Source organism: Vidua macroura, chromosome 6 (assembly GCF_024509145.1).
Source record: "Vidua macroura isolate BioBank_ID:100142 chromosome 6, ASM2450914v1, whole genome shotgun sequence".
Taxonomy (NCBI): domain Eukaryota; kingdom Metazoa; phylum Chordata; class Aves; order Passeriformes; family Viduidae; genus Vidua; species Vidua macroura.
The window spans coordinates 31,512,608-31,538,107 of NC_071576.1; the positions used below are offsets into that span (position 1 = coordinate 31,512,608).

The window sequence follows — 25,500 nt, forward strand, 5'->3', positions numbered from 1 at the left end:
TAGATATACACACATATATATACACCCTGTGTGCAATATGTGATCATTACAGCTGAGTCTCAGTCTTGGAGCAATGGGGAAGTCCTAGACAGAAAATATGTCTTGAGAAGATGTGGATCTCATTATAATGTAGTAGGTGAATAATTTTCTCCTTAAACATATAGCAGGAAAAAAAAAATTTAGGGGACAGAAGTGCTATGCAATGGTTTTGCATTACAGTGGACAATTTTAAAAAGAGGAAATCTAACAAAAATATTGTTTATGTTGTTTATATTATTGTTTATAATGGCAGGATATTGTTTCCCAAAACAATGTATGGGATGCTTTGTAAAGATGAGTATCAAACCATAGAGGAATTTACAAACAAAAACCCAAACCTACTGGTTTGACATGAATCAGAATTTTACCTAGTCTCTGTTATAATGCTTAAGGTATTCCCAATATTCCTTTTTTCATATGCTTTTTCTGTTGTTTAAAGAAATTCAAAGAAATATCCTAGCATGTTGATGTCTGCTTAAAGGAAAAAATATTGATACCCTTTCTATCTGCCTTATTAGGAGTTGCAGACATAGATATCCATAACTATGTGTATTAACTGATGTAAATATATTTTACTCCAAATTTTTTTCATTTCAAAGCAAGCGTTTTGATGGAATACTCCAACATATGAGGAAAACAGTTGAAAAATAATATATTTTCCGCCTTTTCATTTGATTCATGTGGATTAATCTCAGCTTTGCTTGTTTAAAACTTACTACCTGGAAATCTTCTTGCATAACTGAAATAAAATTTGGCCAACACATATACTAAATGACATTGATTTCTATTTGTGAAGAAAATTCATCACTTGTGTTTATTTTTAGTTATTTCTTGCTTATAATCTTTCAAAGTAATGTAGTATGCTTAAAAGACTGTTTCATTTAAGATGTTACAGAAAAGGTGTCCTTACATGTGGGTTTTGCCATGAAATATCTGTATCAAATCCATTGTGCATATAATGGAACCACAGAATGGTTTGGGTTGGAAGGGTCCTTAAAAATCATCTAGTTCGAACACCCTTGTCTTCACCTACTCTGGTCAAGGAAACCTTCTGCTAGAATGTAAATTAGAAAAGAATATAAATGTACGGATAAGCATGTGTCATAGGTCTCACTGTCTACTCTTTTTAGTAAAATCACTGAGTGGCATGCTTTGTTTTTGGGCAAATTTTTCCCACTTCTCAGATTTTTTTTTCCCCTGGAATAACAGTATTCCATTAGGAAGATCCGTTATGGTATGTTCTTTTTATTGATGAGGAATGAGATAAAGTGTTGATCCAAAGATGGCTGGAATTAAAATAAACTCCACAAAATAGCCCCAGACACAAAAATGGATGTTCAAATGCCCACCATATGAGTTTTCTGGCACTTCAGAGAAACATTTTTCTGCCACATTGCCTTTGCCTTGCACAAAGCTATTTTTCATCCTCACAGCAACCAACAAAAACTGCAGGGTGGGGAAAAGGAAGTGGATGGACTGGCAGGGAGAGCCAGTATGACTATACCAACTAAAGACTTCTGGGTCGCTTTTGACCTGAAATTGCCTGTTGCTGAGTAATGTGATTGGCATTATTTTTTGGATGGATTTTCTCAGGGTAATAAGACAGAGTGAAATAAAACATTTTTCAAAGAGTTCTGCCCATCAAGAGAAAATCTTGGGCATCTCATTTTCTGGCTTGTGACTATGCTTATTTTAATTAGTGCAAAATCAGAATACTATTAATTTGGGGAGCAGAAGGGCAGTGTGCACTGGGTTCCATGTCCAGAGGACAGTTGTCCATAAATTATTAGCTTGTGGGCACAGAGTATGTAGTTTCAGTTTTCAGTAACACTCACCCTCGTGACCCCAGGAAAGATATTGTTCCCTTTTTGTACCTGTTTTCCTTTTGTTCTTATTGAGAAAAAGACTGTATGCCTATGGTAGTCTGTGAGAGAATGAATCAAGTTAAATAGGGACTGCACAAATTTTGGGTAATTCTTCTCAGGGGTTGAATGTAGGGGTAAGCTGTAGTTCCAGTCTTATCACAAGATTCAAGATCACACAGTGAATTGGCTGGCTAGAGCCTCCTTGGTGCTTTCTTCTGTTTCCTCATGTCCTTTTTTTCCTCCCTTCACTTAATTAAATTTTGTTCTAGTGTTGATCTATTTTTTTTTCTTTCATTATTTAGTCATATTGAAGTAATAAATAACAATTTTCATTAATTACAAATTTTTTCATTATTGAACTAGAATTTAAAGTTATTTTAAGTTTTATTTTAACATAACTCTGTTTTATGGATTCTGAAGCAAATATTTACCATCTTCTATAAATATTCAGGTGTAGATCTAAAAAAGATATAGATAAAGCCCTTGAAGTCCCTAGGATAGAGGTACAAATAACATGTAAAGAGATAGCACAAATAACTACACATAGTTGGTTCAGATCATAAAGTCATTTTGGAAATCAGATTTGCAGCTGCTTATGCAGAGAAGCAAGAAATGGAAATTACTGTAAGCAAGCTGAAAATACCTGCTGTCAAAATCCGCTTGTCCTGTGATCATCAGGATTACATCCTTCTGCTGCATAATCAGTAGGTTCAGAATTGCTGAATTTGATACATTTCAGTTCAAAATTGGCTATCCTGATCTGTGAAAATGGAAGCTCAAGCTCTGCTTTTGTTAACACTTCACCATTTTTGTTATTCTGCCCAGACAGTATCTGGAGGGAAAAAAAATCAACACCTAGTGATGCATATAATGCTTCCTGCAATACCTTAACAGTAGGGGATTTTGCCTCCAGGGTAGAGAGAAAAGGGAGAGAATTGCTTGCTATGAGCTGGAAAAGCAGCAGCGCAGTTGGCTCTGGCAGTGAGGGGGTTGACTGACAGTCTGCAGTGCAGTGGAGTTAGCTGAGCTCCCTATATGGCTGTGGATTAGCTATATGCTAATACTGATAGGAGAGGAGCAGTACAGAGCGCAGTGAGCTGACGGTGGAGGCGATCAGCCTCAGCAGAGCTGACTCCTCAAGAGCCATGGCTGAAGGGGGTGAAGGAGGGGAAGATGAAATACAGTTCCTACGAACTGTAAGTATCTGCTTTTTATAGGTCATGTAATACATGATTTTGTGTCTCATGTCTATTTCTTTTCTGTTGTATTAAAAATAAAGTGTTATTTCTGTGCTGGGCTTTTCCAAATGGCAGAATTGATTTAGTCAGTGGATAAAATAAAGCAAGAATAAGAGCTTTAATAGCATCATACAGTATCGGTGTGTTCTTCCCTGAATCTGCTCAATAGCCAGTTTGGTATAAGGAGACCTATTTCCGCTGTAATCCCCTGTGTTTGAAATGTCCCCGTCAACTTTGTACTTGGGTTTCTAAATGTAGCATGCCAAATATGTGACCTCTGAAACTTCTGTCTGGGTTAGATTTCACTGACATTAACAGAAGCTTTGCAAATAGGAGTGCCTTAAAATGATGAATAAACCAAGCAAGCCCCTGATGACCTCTTCTGATAAACATGCACACAGAAGCACACTTGTGTGTAGGGAATACCAACAGATGTTGAACTCAGGGCTCTGCAAATATTTGGGGTCTTTTCTCTACTTAAAAGAAGCTTATCTTTAAAGGACATAAGCATTTCTTTGGGAAGGGGTGTTAATTAGTGAAATACCCTCCACTTGGTGTAATTTTCTATAAAGTGCCCTCACACCATTCTTTCCTAAAGCTTTACACAAATCTAGTTACACAACTAATTTGGACTTTTAAGCAAGTAGTGTACATGCATTAATTTTTGGGAAGAGCATAACATCCTTTTCATGTCTCACCTTGTGTCTCCTGATTTTCACCCTGCATGACTAAGAGTGTGTTGTTGTGCAACTAGCGTGGAAAAACTGCTATTAAACGTGTGTGTTCTCTTCCCTTTCCATGCTATCTTTACTTTGCATTTATCACAAATAATGTTACAGAAACAGGCTCCTGTAGAGCTGATTCAACTTTGAAAGGATAAGTCACTAAAATAAAACGTGCTAAATTCCCAAAGTAAGAAATTACAAGATTGATTTGTGAGAGGCTGGTGTAAGTTATTTATGGGAAATAAAGGTTGGGATAAGGAGATGGCTACTGCTTTAAGTTGTTTAGGGGTGATGAAGTGTCGTTAGCACTTTTAAGCCTCAGAGAATTTAATGGTGGGGCATGGATAATGACAATGAGAAATCTTTTCCAACATTCCTCCCCTCCACTACACTTTTTTGAGGTACATATTTTAGCAGATTGCTCCAGCCTTTAATCTGAGACTGGAGCTTTAAATGTGTGTCCTTCATCCTTTCTGGGATGTTGCCTTGACTGAACAGCCATCCTCAGTGATGGAGTGAGCAGCTTTGCCCTTTCATAGGTGGCCTCTATGTGCTACATGAGATGGCAATTTCTGCTGCTGTGATACATTCTTATGCTAGAGTAACTCTGTTACACTTCTTTCCCATGGTTAAAATGAAGTGCTAAATAGAGGTGTGGGCCAAAAATGGAAATAGCAAAAGGGACCCTATGCAGAAGTGTTCCTTCACGTAGTGCAAGGAAATCTACAGGGGAGAGAATGGACTAGATTTCTCTCTTGGAAGTTCTAGCTACTTCTTGCTCTAAGCAATCATATCAGTTCCTGCTGTCTCCTTCCCGTTATAAATCTTCCTTCACCTTCGCGGGCAAGGGAAGAACTGTTGTTTCTTAGTATACTGAGAAAGGAAACATTTATTAGATACTGAGTGCTACAGGGAGATACACCTTCAGAACTGATTTCTTACAGCTTTTATTTCTGCATAAACAGTGTTTGTGCTTACAAACAAATAGTACAGTAGTCCTTAAGAACTCTTGCAGTGAAATTGTTAATCAATTAGGATCTCCTCTGAATCAAAATATTTTGTGGGTATTTGGATTGCTACTGAATGTTTCCAAGGCTTACTGAGCTGAATCTTCCCTTGAAAATGTTGATATGCAAATTTTTATTTTTGAGTCTTTAGAGAGAAGTTTTCTAGGATATTTTAGGGTCTTGGGGATAGCTCTTTCTGCTTTAGGTATAAAATAAGATTAGATGACTTTTGATTCAAATATATGATACAGCTTTTTATGATACAGCTTTTTTTTTTTTTTTTTTTTTTTTTTGAAAGAGCAAGAGAATCAACTCTTAAAAATCTGCTTAAATTTTTTTTGTTATCTTAAAGACAAATGTCCTTTTGTTCTCAATTTTTTGTTGGTTATGACTTTTTTGTCTTCCAGATCAAAGTAGTTGTTTAGTTTTGTGTGTCACTTTTATGTTCTCTCCTCATATAAAAGGTCAAGAAGTTTGTTAATGTGTGATGATGAAATCTGTATTTGTTTCTATGGAGCAGCAACTTGTGGGCACATTTATAAGATTTGATGGAAAGCTTTTTGCTGTCACTTTTTGTTCCAAAATATTCCTTATATTTAATTAGTTTGGCAGCAATGAGAATGAGAAACAGTTAAAGAACAAATTCCAGAGAGGATAAAATCATTATCATTGTTCTAGTAGTAGTATGCCTTCAGTACTCATTTCAACTATGTCCAAATGCTTGCGTAAAGCCTTTACATGCAATGACAGCATTTCAAGGAAGGTGTTATTTATGCCGTGTAATTTCTATTCTGCATTTTTCCCTGACTTGTAAGTTCAGTATGAACATAAATAAATATATAAACACACATATTTTTTCTTACACTACTACCCTGTAGTTGTGTCTTTGTTATGACATTTTTGGTGTTTTCTTGTAATAATGCTTGAAATTGTTCCTCTATTTTTCTAGTTGGTGGCTTCCTTCTGGTTTTGGCTCTGGATATTCAGTGTGTCATGTATAGAAGGGAGAAGCAAAGCACTTGTTGCATGTGTGTAACATGCAATACTGCTGTGGTTTAGTTTCCCATTTGTTTAGATGATTTTCCCATATTGTTTATTTTTACCCCCTCCTAAGGCATGAATACATGAGAAATCAATGTAGCTGACATTATGCAGCATTAGGTGAGAATACATATGGTTACCTGTGCTGTTTTGAGATAACATCCTGAGGGATAGAGAAAGAACCTTGTTGCCCTTAATGTGAATGAGTGAGTGTAAGCCATTCTCATTTGAGCCTTTCCTAGCTACTGGGAATTTACTGCTATGATGAATTGAAAAAGTCCTCTTCTCTCCAGAAATTATTCACAAGTTCCTGCTGCTGCTGAATTACTCAAATATGAGGTGGTCTCTGTCTTGGAGCAAAGAGCTTTTGCCTTCTTCCATTAGAAATACCTAAATAGTAACTTGCTAACAGTCCCACCCCTGCCAAAGCACTTTAAATATAATGAAGCATATCAAAGTCATTCACTGTCTTAGAGTCCAAATTATGGTGGTAACACTAGTTGAAAGGTCTATTGCTTTGCTATTTTTCCTGAAATTCATGCTATTAATGGAAAGAATCTCTCCTTATTTTAATAGATACCTTTTGTTGTTGTTTATTGTTGGTTTGGTTTTTTGTGGGGTTTTTTTTGGGTTTTTTTTGGTTGTTGTTTTTTTTTTTTTTTTTTTTGAGATGGTTCATTAGTCAACAAAATTCTGCTTCATTTTCTGTAAATCAAAATACTGTTTGTGCTAGTGTGTCTGGGCATAAGTGTATATATGCCTTTGTGCCTGTGCCTGTGTGTGTGTGTTTCTTTCTCCAGCTGGTTACTAGTCCTTCCTTTTTGTTAGTGACAAAGGCCTTACCAATTGGTCCTTCTTTAACTTTTGCTCTTTTAACAGCTTCTCTCAAAGACTTAAGTGTTCTCATAAACCTCTCCAATCACTATCTAAAAATTTACAGATAGGAATGGGAAACTGTTTTCTTCCATAGACTGACTAAAATTATCTATTATGCTTAAATAACAAAATACTGTTACAAATACCCAGAAAAGAATATTTGGATTTTTTTTTTCAAGCTCTAGTCCATGTATGTAAATTTACACAATGAGTTTGCAGATATTTTTGGGATCATTTGTGTATTGAGTTGCTGCTCAGAATCAAGAGGATTGAGCAGCTCATACACAAATTTATTTGTGATTACACATTCCTATCTATACTTGAAAATGAGGTCTTCTACTGTTCAGATGTTACAAATGAGATGGAAAGTAATCTGTTTTACAATATGAACTGTCAGGTATAGTGTGAATTAGATTTTCTTTTTTTTTCTCCTAGTCATTTACACTGTTGCCAAATATAAAAAGTGATTATATGATGCTTTAAAAACTATTCTAAGTATGGTACTAAACCATTTCAGTTTATCAGGGATCAGTGTGGCATAAAACTAGGTTTTTTTAGATGCTTCTAATATATGTTGTTTCATCAATTCTATTTTCCTAGTGGTGTATCTCTAACAAAGAACATATGAAGTGGAGATATGAAAATAATTTTTCCTTAGTAGTCCAACTTTGTATCTAATAGTTATGTTACTAACTGCATGCTGATATTCTGTAGCACAGATCTCTGTGGTTTGATTAAGTACAGGTATGCCCTATAAAATACCTACCAGACCAATACTTGTAAACAAATAGATCAGACAAATGTCCAAACACCAAACAATAATGGAAGATGTTTCTAGGGAGAAGTCTTTAGCAGTGCTTAGTTAAAAATTGGGAAAATGTGGAATCTGATCACAGTGGGTTGTGCATGAATTTATAGAAAAGTATAGAAAGGATAGGAAATGCCTTCAGATAAAATCAGTGGAATCCTCCTGATGCCCTTTTTAAGGGAGCTGGAACAAATTTTGTGTGCTTTTTGAACAGCTGTGTGTATTGCACTATATTGTTTTCAAATTAATTAGAACATTTTGTCTATTGTCACTGAAATGTGCTGCAATTCATGACACAGCAATTCATTAGTCAGTCAATTCCTTTCAAAAAGGAGTAAAAATAAAGAATGTTATCAAAAATTTGAGTTGTTTCTGAGACCTGGTGAGTATTAGGAGTTCAGTTATTTTTGAGTTAAATATTTCTGTATCTGTTTATCTATTTATCTCTGTGCATTAAATCTCCCCCTTCTGATCCTATTGCTGCAGTTGTATATTTGTGTAGCAGTCCATACTTCTAAAGCTTTTAAGTAGTACAACAAAAATTATGCGACAAACAAAACAAAACCTACACCATGTTCCTTCCTCTCTTTAAAAAGAGTCTTTCAGATGTACTTGTTTTTTGCTTCTTAAACTTCAGGCTATCACCAGTACAACTATTCACAATCACTCTTATTTTCCTTCATTTTCTACCATGGAAATCATACTTAATGTTGTAAATTATTATTGAGTTGTGTTTCTAAGAACTTGTAGTGTCCTTCTTTGTAAATAATGTTGCTCAGTTTATTTTCACTCATTCAGCTGCCCCTTTTACTTCCTGCATGTGTTCTCAACTTTATGAATGTTTTTGCCCAGTTTGTCACTGTAGGCAAAACTACTCATGGTCATTCTTTGCTTAGGACTATTTCCCTGCTAAAAGTAGGATCATATTAAGGACATTTAGATTATGACAAAATTTCCAGTGCATCGCATTTCCAGCATCACAGTGTGCTGTGATATGCTGTGTTTATTTTTTATGAAATAAAGAATAAATCTTGTGGAATTAATTGCAACCTCTTTTCAAGCCAGAATTTTAAGGAAATGGTCTACCGCAGTATAAAGACAACAGTCAGTGCTTGACTGTAGTGTGTGTTTTAACCTCCAAACATATTGGAATAGTTGCTTGACATCTATATCAGCTTTTCAATTAATTTGTAATAATTTCTCTTTTGGAATGAAATAAATGTAAATGTGTGTTTTAGGCCCCTGGCATGAAAAAGTTCTTTGCCTCATGTTTAGATGGAAAAGGAAATGCATCAGTAATTTGTTCTGTTTAATTTAATGAAAGTTGTTTGAAGTTTATAGAAAACCCAACTGTAATAAATAATCTGGGAAAATGCATTTTCTGGGTGATGGTGTAGTGGAAGACTAGATCAGGTAAAGGGGAGCAGAAAGAGGAAAAGGCAAGTCGAGTTTTTGCAGATAGAACAGTGAACAATGAAGAGTTGCATCATGATTAATCAGAGGTGGAGGCAGATTTCTTTCTATCAAATTGAAGGTAGCTGAGGTAGGAATACACATCCAAAAGGTCCCGACGTCGATCTTGAGGTGGTACATTGTTCGGTTGGTTTCCTTGAGACATTTCTTATGTTTTATTTAGCATGGATCTATAGAATAGGCAGTAATCCTATTTTTTTCTACAAGTATGTAGATCAGTAAAATTCAGAGATGCACTGTAAAACAATATACAATCATAGTACATGTATGTGTGATATATGTATGGATATATTGTATATCATATAAATAGAATATACATAATTATATGTAACAAGTTGCACTTTAACAAGCTCCTTCATATTAGACCAGTCTACATCAGTTAACATCAAAGCAACATTATACTACATTAACTCAACATCATGCTTTTTCTACTGCTTTTTTCTACAGCATAAATTTAAAAAATGCTATTTCTAAAAGAAATCAGTGCTTATACTACAATGTTACAAATTCAGTGCATTGTTAGAAAATATTTGTGAGATTGAATGTATTCATGATTGATTTGACTTCTAGGATAGATCTAACTCCGTGTTAGTTTCCATTCCTTCTTTTCTCTTTCTCCCTAATTATATTTCTAGGGGTATTTGATGTTGATGCAGTTCTGGGGAAATAACATCAAATTTGTTACAGTCAAGCAAAACTCTTCATTCTTGCCTTAGAATGTTAGTGACTGAAAAGCCTTTTGATAGGATTTGTGACCATGCAATAATCCTAAATTAATACCCAAGCATATATTTCCCTATTTCCTCCTAGCCACGCTGGTGGTTGTTGTAGGGATTTGTTTTATGCTCATGGTCTGCTTTTTGGTGTCTAAATGGGAATTAATATCTTCAGTAATAAATAGTGAATTTGTTAGTAATGTTATGCATTTTTATAGCAATCAGCAAGTAGGTTTTCTGATCTCTAGTCCCATGCTGTACTAAGTGGGTATGATTCATATTGAAATCCAGCAGTGAATATTGCCTCTTCTCAGTTCCCATGGCAGTGCTGTGACCACACAGCCAAATGCTGCCAGGTGCATTAGCAACACATTCCAAAAATTAAAACAGTTGCAGGCATGGAGGAGATGAAAAATAAAATTGGCATGCAGTTATTTTGAAGACATTGAATTCAATAAGAGGACACTAGCTAAAAGTTCTGTGTCTCTTGACTTCATATACAAAATACACATTTTCCCAAATGACACATAGTAACACTGCAGACATATAATAAGCACAGATGTCTAAAGACAGTAAAATGATCATCTCAATTAAAAAAACAATTGGTAACATAAATACACTTTAAAAGATTCAGAAAGAAAACATGAGGTATTAATGTATTCCTCAATGAGTATTTTGGTTTATTTTCTCAATATAGAAGATTTAAATTTATATTCTGTCTTGAATGTCATGACAACATTACCACACCATTCCTTCTGTCTCTAACTTAGTAGGATATAGTGGTTTTAGTGCTGGAAGATTTAAAGTTGTGTACCAGATATTACTTTAAAAGAATGCATGTTCTAGTTTCAGCAGATATTTTCCAGCCAAATACTTGATGTGCTTGGCTAGCTTTTGGAAACATGTTTTCTGAAAATTACAGTGATGTTCTGAAGTGCAAATGGCAAATATGTGACACCTCAGGAGGCGTCTAAAGTAGTTCAAGGTTGGGATATGCATTGGAATTACAAACGCCTATAGGGAAAATGAGATATGAGATCTGCTCAATCTGCTTCTGGTAGAGTCTTGGTATGAGGCACCCAGAGCTGTTGATTGTCAGTCATTGCACACCTGCTATCAGTCAATGCTCAGTCTCCACAGACAGGGCTCAGCTTTGACTGAGAGCTGATGACCAGTCTGTAACCGCCCTTTTCCAGTTCCCTCTTTTGGCACATCTCATCCACGGGGAGCAGTGTCAGCTACGGTCAGTAGAAGTAAAAGTAGAGACGTCAGCAACATAAGGAGAAAGATTCAGTAGTAACATCAAGTTTGTTCCTTCTACTGGGCTTTTATCCAAAAAAGCAAGTGCTAGTTCCTCAGTGAACTGAGTAGTCAGCACACGCCTGAGCTGTTTTTAGTCCACAGCAACATCTTTGTCAGTCTTGAGTATTCCAGCTACTTCAGCACTCAACCATGTTCTCTGATACCTTGTGCCAGAAAACCAACTTCCCTTGACACAATTGCAACAATTTGAAATTCTTCGATAAAAAAGTAATACTGAAGAATTGCAACTTAAATAAGATATTTTAAAATTGCTTGTACAAAAAAAAAAAAAAAAAAAAAAAAAAAAAATCAACATGCACATTGAAACACCTTTTTAACAGAAGATGCAGAATTAATTTATAGCACTGGAAGTTTAACATGCTTTTGAACTACATCAGCAGTACCATGTACAAACGGGAGTACAAGGATCATCAAGTTTAGAATATCTGCTAGTGCTAATGTCCCAGATGATTCACTAGAATGCCCAAGGCCAAATGACTCCCATTTCCCAAGACTCCATCTGATGTTCATTGACTTCACTGCCTCATCTTTTCTATATATGGAAAATTCTCAGAAGACCTATACACCTGATACATATTAAAGATACTTAATGTCAGTAGTTTGTTTAATTTGGAAGCTGATGAAGAATGTACAGAAACATTGATAGAGTTAGTTAACATTTTGACTGAAAGAAAATTAACCCCCAACTGTCAGTATTAAACTCCAAGTTACCAGCCTGTCTTCTCAAGTGCATATCCATTTCTGTTGCACTTTTCAAGAGATCAAAATCAATAGACATTACAGTTTCTATGTGGCCAAAGCTGGGAAAAGTAGAGTTTAGAATTTGGAAGACCTCAGTCTCATCATGCATATTATGCTTGCATTTGTAGCTACGAGGTAACTTTTTTGTGAAAAACATTCACGGGATAAAAGATTCTTTCCTGCATTCAAATTGACCATTACAGGACTAAATGCTAATAGGGATTAATAAGATCTGATTTTCTGATTTGCCTGTGGAAAGTTAATGATGATTGTGTGCCAAACCTTCATTGAAATCTTTGCATTTGCCCTTTATTTTATGAACTACTTTGATATACTAGAATTAAGAAAGAGTGAGGTTTTTTAAATGCATAGGAAAATATTAACATTTTTCATTTGCAGACACTATACCTTTTCTCTGAAAGTTGTGAGTTGTTCCTTACTTGGTTTCCTGTTAAATCTTTGCAGATCTTTTGGAAATCTTTTTTTATTTTAATTACTTTATTACCACATCTGGAAATGGTAGATGTAAAAAAAAAAAAAAAATTGTTTGTTTGCTTGTTTGTTTTTTAATTTTTTGCTACACAATATAACAAAAAAAAAAAAATCTAGGTCAAAGCTTACAAAAAATGTCAAGAACTTTCTCTGTGTACTGTACTGGATCCTAGATGACTGTCCTAGGCAATGTCAAACTGGCCCCATCTTCAATGTGTCTCTGTTGTGTGAGTGAATAAAAGAGCTGAGTCCTTGAATACCCAGTAGTACCTCAATAATAACTCTTCAAGCAACTCTTGATTATAAAGGATAGGTATTCTTACTGGATCACTTGTCATTGATTATTATTTCAAAAGTTTCAATTAAATGTTAAATCTATCAGTTTTAGTAAACTTTCTGCTGTTATAACTCTTCAAATTAATTCTGTCAATCAACACCTCTTCCTTTAGTCGCTGTGAATGCCTATTATGCATATTTGCCTTAGGTATTTGGTTTTATTCAATAGTTATTTACTGTGTTTATTGTAGTTTTGCTCAAGATATCCCTAAATTTTTAAAAATTTATTCCATGAAATGGAATGAGGTAAAATTTTGGATCTTCTACAGGTACAAAATATTTCCACCTGTACAATTAAGTGACATTGCATCTCATATTGTGCCAGGTACTATAAGTTTTGAATATTTGGATTCTGTTATTATCTTTGTTTTTTTATCTAATTAGACCCATAATATTTTCTCCTCATGTTTCTCTTAATAAAGATGTTGATATATCTGTTTGTAAAATAATGATGTTGATGTGTTTCTTGCATAGTTTAAGGCTTTTTTCTAATATTTTGATTTCTATAAAGAAGGAAAAAAGTTGCTTTGTACATACATAGTCAAACCAACTATAATAGAATTACAAAAAAAACCCCTTCAATAACAGTAGTTAATATAAATTTTGCTTTATAATAGAAGGAAAAGTCAGCAACTATTATGACTCTTTTTTAAGACTAATGGTTTTCTAATAGTGATTTTAAGCTGCACTGCAAAGACAAGCTTACTGGACAAAGTTTCACAAAAGGGAATACAACAGTGTTATTTGATAGTACATGGGATTATATCCTTCACCATGGTATGAACATTTTCCCATTGTTGCTTCAGTTTCATGTGTGAAATAGTAAAAGCTGGCCTGGAGAAGAATTCCTTTGCTTTAATTACACAAATTAGCCTGAGTTTCAGAATTCTTTCATTTATACGTTTTGCACCTGATCTCCTTTATGCACAAAATGAATGATGCTGTGTGGTATACTTGTATCATTGTGAACTGTAAGAGAAGTTAAGAGCTACAAAATCAGCTAGCCCTAAATAAATGGAAAGGTCCAAAAAGAATGTGCTGCAATATATGTCATATGTTGCAAATATTGTTTATACAGCCAGATTGTTCTTCCAGTAGAGAAGACACACTAATTGCTAAGTTAGATAGTAAAGAGTTTCCTCAAAAAGGAAAAAAAGGTCATCACCTGCATTTAAAATATATTGATACGAATGTGTGAAAATATAGTGATAATGTTAAAAAAAAATCTTAATTAAGGAAGAGAACTTTATTAGAAGGGAAAATGCTTTTCTTACTAAGGCTTTTGTCCTTTTTTATTTGAAAAGCCAAAATTTGATGACTCATTGTGAAAGGCCTAGTTAGCCTAACTGCAGATAAATTACAGGAGCTGCTGCTAATGACCTTTTACTGCTAACCAGAGTATAGTTGCTATTTCTTGTCATAGTTGATATTTGCTTGTCGCAAGCAATAACTGTAATATTGTATCCACTGGTGCCTTGCTATTGAAAAAGCACCAACTTTGAGAGAAGCTGAACAAGGAAGTACAGATTTTTGTGATTTATTTGAAATTCAGGAAGCTTGGTGGTATGTGGAAGATTCTAGATTCATTCAGAACATGTAAATTGAATTTCATGGCAGAAGTTTATTTTTGTTAGAAAGACTCATTTTTTTTTCCTACCAGGGATCTTCCTAGGCCAGCTTCTCTCAAGGTTGACCTCAGGCTTAAATAACATTACTGACGAAATAAGGGCCTATTTATGAAGCTTAACTTGCCAATTAGAGTGGTAATATGACCTTTCTTTCCTTTGCCAATATGAAGAACATTTAGAATCATAAATCACAATATTCTAAAGGGTGAAATGTGTTCACCATGATGCAAAAAAAATGGAGGGGGAGGGGAAGCAGAAATCTGCAAGGAAAAAAAAAGAATGAAGAAGAGTGATATTCTGCTACAGGTAGTCCATGACATCCACAGAATATTTCTGGTGCTATTTAGAAAATTAATCACTTTATTACATAGTTCTATCATGTGTTCATGCAACTTAACTGTATCCTGATTACTACTTTTATCTTTTCACATCTCTATCTTTTTTCTTTGTTTTTCTAAAACAAACTAGACAGAGAGCCAATGATAACATGGGAGTTGATGGAAGATTATCCTGACCTCAGGCTACTTCCAGGCAACAACAGTTAACAATACCAATTCTCTTTACTTCTGTGCATCCCTTAAACCTCAAGCACTACTGCTGTAGGGAAACACCCTATCAGCTAGCTGTGAAATGCAGCCATATCAGAACACCAGATACCAGCTTCTGTGTACTCTGTTTTCTGTCATTTCTTAAGCCAGGTGTTTTCACAGCAACAGTAACAACTGCTTGCTGTTGTTACAATAGAAATCACAGAGCTATTCCTCTTAAATGCAACTGCAGAGGACAGAGGCAAAGACACAGTTGTTATTTTCTAGAAACCAGGAATAGGACATTAGGAACAAATTCTTCACAGAAAGGTTGTTTAGGCATGGGAATGGGCTGCCCAGGGAGGTGGTGGAGGCACGTCCCTGGAGGTGTTTAAGGAAAGACTGGATGTGGCCCTTGGTGCCAGGGACTACTTGACAAGGTGGTGTTTGCTCATAGGTTGGACTCAATGATCTCAACCTAGTAAATTCTGTGATCTTGTAATATTGTATAAACATGACAAAAGTAGTGAGCTTTTAGCAGTGCTGACAGCTTCCATCTGACCATGTCACCATGCAAGTGCAGTTTTCTTTGATTGAGATGGCATCCCAAAAATAACTTATACCTCCTTATGTTGAAGCAGAGATTTAAGTAGTCGGGATTCTTGGTACACATGACCATTGTTTGGTTTTTTTAAGGTTGGTGGTTTTATTATAAGATAATTGCACATTGATTTGTCAGCTTTTGGGGGGGTGGGGATATGCAAGGTGAAGAGTTACAATATTTGCAGAAATGCTGTCTTAGACAATGCTGGGCAATGTGCTTCTGTCCTAAAATAGAGGTCTGAAACAATGGCAACATCTGCTTCTTCCCAAGTATTTCTTCTCCTGTTACAATATTCTATATGCATATTCACTCTGGTTACTTTCTGTCTAGTATGTACATAGTCTGCAGGGCTCTTGTGACTATTAGCTGTGTTGAATTATCAGCTGTAGATCTTGTCTTCAGCTATTTACAAGTTAGTGTAATGTTCATATGTAGCACTTAATAAAGCGTTATAGCTATGTGTAAGAGTCAGTTGTTGGTAGTTATGTGTGGTGAGAGTGTACTGTTGCTAAATAGTAATTGGAAGGTAAATGTAATAAATGTGAGAGCCTGTAGATGCAGAAAGGGAGATCTACTATATCTGTTGTTCAATTAAAAAACCCAATTGGATATTTAATTTCTATGCCCTTCATATTAAGATTTGACTCAGCATTAAAGAAGTAGAACAACCACTCCTTTTGATGCAATGAGAAGTGGTAATTTCAGTTCAGTTATCTAACAATGGCCAAATTTGAAAGAATTATCTTAAACCATCTCAAGTGAGCCATGATTAAAACCCATGTTTTAGCCTAATTAATGTGCTTTGAAGTACTCTCTTAATGTTTGCAGCTGTTATTCAAACTGTGATTTTAATCTAAGTTAGCAAAATAGTACCTCTGATGTAACACAAATGTACAGGCTTTCTGGGTAAGAAACTCTTTGTTTTGCGTTTTTTTTGAATAGTTTTGATTTTTATTTTGTTGCACCCAGATAAAGGTTAGGATCTACTTGTGTGTAAATGCAGGAAAGCAATGCATTCTCTGACACAAAGTGGATGTATGGATGGACAGGCTGTAGATGAGTGCACAAGGAATGGTCAGTATGAACAGGAGTCATCACACATTTTAAATATTACACTACAAAATGAAGGTGTTAAATAAAAGTTAAATTAAACAGGTGGAACCACAAGAGCAAACAAACACTCAAGCCAAAAAAGAAATGTGAGTGGGTTACTTCTGCAGGTAATTACCATCTCTGGGAGATTGATTCCCCAGCCAAAATTTAAAACAAACCCCAAACCTGAATGTTTTGTAGATGGGCATTTGTGATTAGTACCACAAATTTAAAAGAAATGGGACTTGCTTGATTGAAGGGATGGCATCTAAAGTAAGTGTTGCAAAATGTGGACTATCCCCTTAAGAAAGGATGTTCTTTGATGTTTGATTTTTTTATGCTTTCAAGCCTAATCAACAAGAAGGGAGACTTAATCCATGAAACAGAGAGCAGCTAACAAGCAAGCTCCAAATGAGTTAGAAACACAAATTACTTGTTGGTAGAATTGCCTTGTTAAGGAACAGAGCTGGACATGCTTCAGCAATCTCAGACCTAGCGGGAGGATAACAAGGCTTGGGAAGTAGGATGCCCACTGAAAGTGGACACAAAGAATGCAGAATTTATAGACCACCTGGCAGAACTCCCAAGGTAAGGAAGAAACCAATAAACCCAACCCAGCAACTGTGCTGAAATCAGCTCCAACTGCCTAAAAAGCAATTCCAGCAGGGGGAGATTGTGATCACTGGAACAAGAAACACACCAACTCAAAAAAAGAGAAAGCCTGAGCATGTGGAGCAATCAGCGTGGAAAATGAGAGAATCATTAACCAACATAAGATAGAATACTAATAAATAAGAGAACTATGCAACTTGTAGCCAATGAACACTAATTCTTTAGTTTGCTAAAATATACAAATATTAAAAAATTTTGATAGTTTCTCTGCTTGATTTGTGGAATGCCACCAGACACCCAGGCTTGCACAGCTCTGAAATAAAAAATCAATGTCACTCTCAACTGTGTAAATATTGGCTTGTTGCATCAGGAAAATGAATCTGATTTTTTGTGGACAACAGAAGGATGAGTTGTAAAATATAAAATTAGGATGGGATAAGAAGGAAAAGACTAAGGTACAATTATCCCACAGAGATGGATTTTTTTCTTTGACAAGAAGGTTAGCAATATCATAGTGAGGAAAAAAAGGAGATCTGGGTATGGAGTTGACTGGAGAGACAAAGAATTTTTATATTCAGTCACTGTGAGCACACATGAGTAGTGAAAATTCTCAAGGAGAGACTGACACACCAGTACATACCTGTTTCCCCTTTAACTCTACCTGAGGGTGTAAAAAACAGAGTGAGAACAACTGTCCTTCTGTCTCTCGTTGTTTGATGTTATAAGAAAGATCAAGGAATTATAAGAAATTGCAGGCTTTTTATTAATTTTGGTATGCATGACTTGTTAAAATTGTGGGTCTTACCAGGAGTTTGCTTGCTCTTAATGGAAAATTACAAACAGTTAGGTATTTTTCTTCTTCAGCTTCAAAGTGGAATCTACATTCAGAAATAAGCATGGCCGTATTTTCTTAAGTATGGAATGAATACAACAAACAATAAAGATACTTTGCTGATAATGCTGAAATTTCTCTGTCATTACTCCCCACAGACCAACTTCACAGGCTCTTCTTCAGACTTGTTAAGTAACTGAGACTTTCCAGTCTTTTTGTTCGCCTTAATTTTACCACATAGCTTCCGTCTGAATTACCTTTTCTCAGATTAGTCTTGCGTTTGCTTTCAATTAATGTGGAAACATTTATTTATGCATCACAAGAACAGAAGACTGGGAAGAACTTTTTGAGTAATTGAATTAATTTTGAACTGAAGTTCAGTTTTAGAGCTAATTATATCTTTTCTCCTGCTGCTTTTATTAAGGTACCAGTCCACTAATCTAGCAATATTACTTAATTTTTTCAGCTCCAATATTTTTATGTATTTATAGATTTTTTTAATGTGTCCCAACTGTAATTTATCAACATATTTATATAGAAAAATTCTATTCCCTCTCCAATTTGTCTGTTCTGGAGTAAAGTAAACTGAGTTTGTTTAGCTTACTCTCATGTGACTGGATATTTGGTTTCTTTAAAATGTTATTGTCCCTTATTTATAGTCCTACTGTCTCACTGTCCTTTAAACATTTGTGACAACCACTTCTTTGACAGTGACATAGTAAATTCCTCTTTTTTGGCCAGGACTTGCTTACCTTTCATAGCAAGGCCATATTGAAATATAATAAAGAATAGAAATTCAACCTAGACAACAACCTAAAAAAAGAAGACAGGCTATGTATCTAAACCTCTTCTGAAGGCTGTAAAATCTCTGACTATGTTAGTAAACTAAGTAGCCACAGTTAATTCTCTAGCCTTGAGAAAAAGTGGAGGTATACAGCCTACATGCATACAGCTGAACAAATTCCCCAGGATATTAACTATACTGCCTGTACTGTATTGGAAACAGTCCCTGGCCTGCCAAGGTATTTCTGGCAAGATTCTGGTAGGTACAGTGCAGTATATTTCCTAGATTCATGCTGAATGTGGTCTCCTGACAGTGCAATCTGTCTGTACTCTCGAAGAGAAACTGGTGAAATATCAGGTGCTTAGTTAGTCATAAGTCTTTATTTACAATGGCATCAGTCAGAGAGGACTGCAATACTGCTTTTCATGCTATAAAGAGTGTTTTTTTCCAGTATCACATTTTAGTTTTGAAGGAAATTTAATTTTAATTCAGAAAGAAGTAGTTCCAGAAATATGCTTTCTCCTTATAGGACCATAGCAAAGAACCATAGAAGCATCAAGATTGGAAAAGACCCTTAAAATTGAGCCCAGATGTTAAGCTAGAAAAGCTGTGTTCATCACTAAACCATGTTCCATCTATGAACCTTTTAAATACATCCAAGTGTGGTGTCACAACCCCCACTTCCACGGGCAGCATGTTTCAATGCTTGACAAATATTTCAGTGAAGAAATTCTTCCTGATATCCAATCTAAACATATATTGGTGCATCATCCTCTTGCTCTGTTGCTTGCTGCTTGGGAGAAGAGACTGATTCTTACCCCAGCCTCCTTTCAAGGAGCTGCAGAGGGTAATAAGTGCTCCCCTGAAACCCCTTTTCTCCAGGCTAAACAACCCCAGCATCCTCAGTCACACCTCTAGTAATTTCACCACCTTTTTGCCCTTCTCTGGACACGCTCCAGCACCTCAGTGTCTTGTAATGAGAGGCTCAAAAGTGAACACAGTCTTCAAGGTGCAGCCTCCCCAGTGCCAAGTCCAGGGGCATGGTCCTGCTGGCCACACTATTTCTGATACAAGTCAGGATTCCTTTGACTGGCTTGGCTCTCTGAGAACACTGTCAGATCATGTTCAGACAGCTGTTGACCAACTCCCCCAGGTCCTTTTCCACAGGCAGCTTTCCAGCCACTCTTCCCCAAGCAGTTTGTTAACAGATTATGTGTTATCACTGAATGACTTAGTTCTTCTAACAGTATTTACTCACCCAGCTCAATATTTTATAAGGCACAGGAATTTATCAGAAGTATGCCCTCTGAGACAGAATCAGCCAGAGAAAGAGTCCTTAGTGCTGAGTCAGAAGGAAAAATTTAGGAATAGCACAGTAGTTGTCTATAAGCCAAAACTCTCTAAACCAAGCTTACAGTCATAGCTGGATTTCTGTTCACTGAGAGAACTATCCTCGAGGAGTAGGAATGGAATTCCTGATCATTGAGTTTATGAAGAATAAACTGTGATAGCCCTAATGTTAATGGACTTGTGCTCAGGAAGCCCATGGTGAAAACTTGTATTCAAGCTAGAACATGCAATCAGTGTGCATTCAAGTAGAACTAGAGCTACTGCTATACTTCAACAGATAACAGAATAATTTATTTTAAAAATTCCTTAAAATCTTGACTATGTCCTTATTACCATGGCTTTAGATCTGGAAACTCCTCTTTTCTTGAAGTATGTATTAATTAGGTCTGAGACAAAATACAAACATATTCACAAAAGTCAGTGTCAGGCCCAACTACTGAGAGGTAATTTTTATAGCAGCAACCCTTTCAGGCATGGGATGCCTTTACATAATCAAATTGAAAAGCATAAATGCAGTTCCTACAAAGAAGGAGAAAGATTGAAGTCAGCATTCTTTTGTATTTTTTTTTTTTTGGTTGTTGGGGTTGTTTTGCATTCACAGTTAAATGAAGCCCCTCAGTTCACTTTGAACCATTGTTGATAATAAGTGCATTAATATGGTGAAATCTTCTATTGCCCAAGCAACTTACCTGCAGTTCTCAGCCAAAGATTTCTAAATTAGAAAGGCTATGGCTGAAATAGTGAGCAAAAGCCTATAAAAATCCCTCCCTTGAGCTTCCACTTGCAGGTAGAATTTAAGTGACCTCATTAAGCCTGAAAGTGATGCAGTGTCACTTATTTGTCTGCCTATGTGTTTCCAACAAATGTTTCAAAATGCTGTAATTTTTCTCTGTGGGAGTCTTAGCTCCATGGTAACCATATCCAGTTTAACTCTTTACGAATCTGTTGAGAAATCTTATTCCATGTTAAATTTACTCCAGTCTCCTTTTAACTGTCTTCCTTTCCTCCCTAAATTCCCCCAAGCAAAGTTTTATGAAGTGTGGATGCAACTGATCCTCTGGTATAGGATGACATCACCTCAGAATAATTTTTCATGTTCTCATGAACAAGGAGAGAAATACAGAAAGAGAATGACTTTGCTAGGACAAAGTAATACTAAGATGATGAGTCAGTCTTACAATTTTCAGGAACAGTACCATTGCCATATTTGAAGTTCAGGACATGGGAAACAAAGTATTGAGAGTATGGAAATATTCCTGCATGAATTGATGATGAAATAATTGTGACCTTTAGAAAAGAAACAGTGCTGTGACAGAGATGCTCTGTAATTTACATAGGAGTGCCCATTCTCTTTCTTAGCATAAAATAATTTTTTAAGAGAAAAGGTGACAAATTCTTATGAAGCATATTGAAGTAAAAGTCATGTTCAGAAAGGATAAAATACAGTAGAGAATATAGATGTTCTAATAAGAAATGTACATGGGTTTTGCAAGGATTTCTACAAGTAACCTCTGTACATTTGAAGATTATGAGGAAGTTTCCAGAACTGTTTTAAGATAAGTGACTTAGATTTGTATGGTAATTTGTGGAGTGTCCAGGGAGGGGAAAGGTTGTTTGTGAATACTTACCACTTTCCTCAAAGTAATGGTGTTCAATTTAAACCACAGTGACATATCAGAAGCTATACCACTGATTTGACTGCTTCTGAAATAATTTGATCCAAAACATAATGATATATATTTTTGTGGATTTCAGTTATTTGCAGTCAGCTGTCTGTGTATAGCCAGGGAGAGAAAGCTCTGTCTCATGTTGAAGCCTGATGTCTTGTGCATACTGAATGTAGATTTTATTGTTTTTCTTTCTATATATCTGTTCTCTCTTAAGCAGAAACCCGGTATTGGCAGTCTAAGAGGACATTAAATTAATCTCATATTAGTCCTTCTGGTTACACTTCCATTTGACTTCACTATATTATTACTTACTCATTACAATGAAGACATACTGAAATCCTGGCAACTTGTCCGAGACCTTCACCTCCTTCTCTGTTGAAATAAATTCTATGCTGCTATTCTGATACGAGTCACAATAGATGGTATATTTTTTTGTTGTATTTGTTATTCAGAATTATTTTTTCTTGTTAGTTAAAGACATAGCCATGAAAAACCGGCACCCCTTGAAAACTGTACACATTTTATTATAGCTGAAATTATTTTGTTGTTTGTGTGCATCACCAGTCTTTAATGGTACTACATGTAGTACTCTGGATGCCATATGTCCCACTTTTGTTTACCTGGGTCTTACTAAACACACAAAAATTAATTCTTTGAATTATTGTTTGTCTTTGCCTCATGTTGCTTAGAACATACTCAGAGTATGAATTGCCCTCCAAGTTGAAACTCTAAGTTAGGAAAACATAGTATCCAATGCCCCCTAGAACTGTGGCATCAACCATTTACCAGTGAAGTGAAATTGATTACGTATCTTACCAGAGAAGCTGCACAAACGGATGGGCACAATAGGAGTCTCCACTCTTCTGTTTGTCAGAAATAACACATTTGAGGGAAGCTGTGGTTGCAGTACCAGGACCAGGCATGTATACATGTATTTAACAGTTAAAATGTAAATACGATGTATATTATACTCTCTGTGGCCATCGCCAACCAAAAAAGTGCAGGTTAATTTGACAGAATTGTGTCATGCTTCTGTTTTTTTCAGGATCTTGCTTTGTTGAATTAACTAAAATATTTTTGTGCTAAATACTCACAGTACGCTTTCCTTTCTGAAATTATGATATACATATTTCCTTTATATTTTTAGTATAAGCTTTTGCTAAGCTTATTTCATTGGCTAAAAAATGAACATAATCAGAAATTGCTTCTTTGCCACTGTGATTAATCTTTATCCAGGCTTTTAACAGTGTGAGAAATTCATGTCTTAATGTGTGTGAAAACAGGTAACTTCTACTCCTCAATGGGGTAAAATAGCTTTTGTAAATATTGTCAGGCATACAGGGAGGAAACTGGGACCAGCAGTTTTATTACCTTCCTTTTTTGTGGTACTAAAAAGTTGACTTGTTTTTTGTATCCCCAAATTTGATATCTCTTACACTGGCATACTAGAAATAATGATAATTGAACATGCAATTTATTGCAGTATTTTTTAAGTTTGCTGAGCAAATAATTTTATTCAAAATTGAGGTTATTAGAACCTCAAGGAAGAGGAGGGAAGAAAAGTAGAACATGAAGTCTTCTGAGTATTACTTTTGGAATTGCCTTTAAAAAACTCAAAACACCTTTAAGAGATTCTACCTAAGTAAGATAGTTCCAATTTTTTTTTTAATAATTGGAGCACAAAGTTTGTATTCAATTTAGCTACATTTCTATTTCTCCTATCTCAGATAACACATAATCGACAATAGATTTGCAAATCATATCACTTCTTGTCTCCAATTCACTGATTTCCTAATTTAGAACAGAAAATTCAGCTCACTTATCCATATGTACTTTGTCAGTTTGGTTTTTTTTTTTGGCATTCGTGATGGTGTTTGGATTTTGTTTTTATTTTTAATTACATCAAAAAGTTATAATCTCAGAACAACATTTGATTATGTTTGGTGTGCTTGGATCTCAGACTGGAGACAGTCTTAATTCAAAAATTCAGTCCTTTACATCTGTCTGGTAAATAGCTCTTGTGACATTAATCAAATTTTATATGATAAAATTTAATATAATGCAAATACCATAATTATCTTGTTTATTAAATTCACTGTCTTGAATATTTATTATCAGCTTATTTATTTATTTGTCTGTGTTTTTTTCAAAATTGTCTGTGAAAGCCAAGAGGAGACTGACGTCTGAAATATATTACCCGGAAGATAAGAAGCAGAAAAGAGACCATTAGCATGCTTGACCAATTCCAATACAGAAAAGAAATTCAGTAATTAAAAACATTGACTAAAGTAATACACTTACTCAGACAAAAGCACTGGCACTAAAATATGAGATTAACACTGAAACTGTGCTAACTATATGTCGAGACATATACAGTTATGTACATTTGATACAAAAAGCAGAAAAGTGCCCATCAAGCTGCTGAATTTGTGTTCTTAGGCAAATAAAAGAAATCGAAGTAAAATGTGTTGTGAAATCTCTGCAAATGAGACAAAGATAAACATGTAGGATCATGTAGGAACAAGAGATGCAGGAATATCTTCAAATGCAGAGCAGTACAGACCTCTATCATTGCCAAGTTGTTTCATCCTTTTGAGAACAGCCAGTTCAGTTCTGTGATGCTAAGGTTGAAATGTTTAATAAAAGCTCTTAGGGGAAGCACTTATTTCAGGAGATGGGACTTATTTCAAGTTCTCAGTATATGTTATCCAGTGCAGAGTGAAATCTATATTGGGACAAAGTGTTTTATGCTGTTATTTTAAAATGAAGATTAACAAGAAGGTTATCCCATGAAGGCTGCTGAAGTCACGAATGATTGCTTGCTCTGCATGTGTAAAGGTTTGTGGAATACAAGTTTTTTTCCCAGATGTGAGATTTAGAATAGGCTTATGTGAACAAATTATCTGTGAATATTTATCTTAAAAATCATAAAATGTTCACACATGTAGAATACTGGAATTGTAGATTTTACTTTTACTAATGGTGTAGTCTCCCTGAAGAATGCTTCATTAAAAATATAATAAGGTATTTTAAGTACCTTCAGGCTTAGAAACCTAAATGCCAACTTTTCATTATGTCCTAAATGATTTCCAGCTAATGCAATACATTTAAAAATAAGTGCTATTTTAGAAATTTGAGTCAGTTATTTCTATAAATGACATATAATCACCATGAGATTATAGAGCTAGCTGTAGCAGATGACTCTGTAGTTAATTAAATATTTTGTCTTTTGTCATTGAAGAGTGTTATTCCTTTAATATAAAATTAGTTTTATTTAGAGTTATTAAATAATTCTCAAATTATTATATTCAGAAACAACTCCTTACAACTCCTCTAGCATGCAGTAGAACCATCAAAGGCTTTTTTATACTTGATTTCAAACCAGTGACAAAACAGTCATGTGAAAAGAAGTCTGATGTCCCAGCTACCGTGAGACAGGATTGGAAAGTTAGGGAGTCTCTGTTAGAGGGTCTATGTTAGCAAGTTATATGAGGCTTGCATTACAAGATTAGTTCATATCTTTCCAACATTCACAGCTCCACTTTGTTTATGTTGATTTTGCATATAAATCTGTGTCCAGCCTTCTGAGAACTTACATAAATATTTATTGCCTGTGAGACAATGTAAACCTTTTTGAATTTTTCCATATATAAAACACAGCTTCTCTAATTCACTCAGTAAAAGCTGCAAAGCTTTGGCAACAATTTTATGATAACACTTA

General features: G+C 35.2%; 1 protein-coding gene across 1 annotated transcript in view; it reads left to right on the plus strand.

The window, feature by feature from the left end:
• Positions 1–3,031: 3,031 nt before the first annotated feature.
• The window catches only part of RYR3 (ryanodine receptor 3), a 197,651-nt gene continuing 175,182 nt past the window's right edge, over positions 3,032–25,500 (plus strand). The window contains exon 1 of the mRNA XM_053979767.1: positions 3,032–3,100. Coding sequence (XP_053835742.1) covers positions 3,050–3,100 — 51 coding nt within the window. The 5' untranslated portion in view covers positions 3,032–3,049. The remainder of the gene's footprint in view (positions 3,101–25,500) is intronic.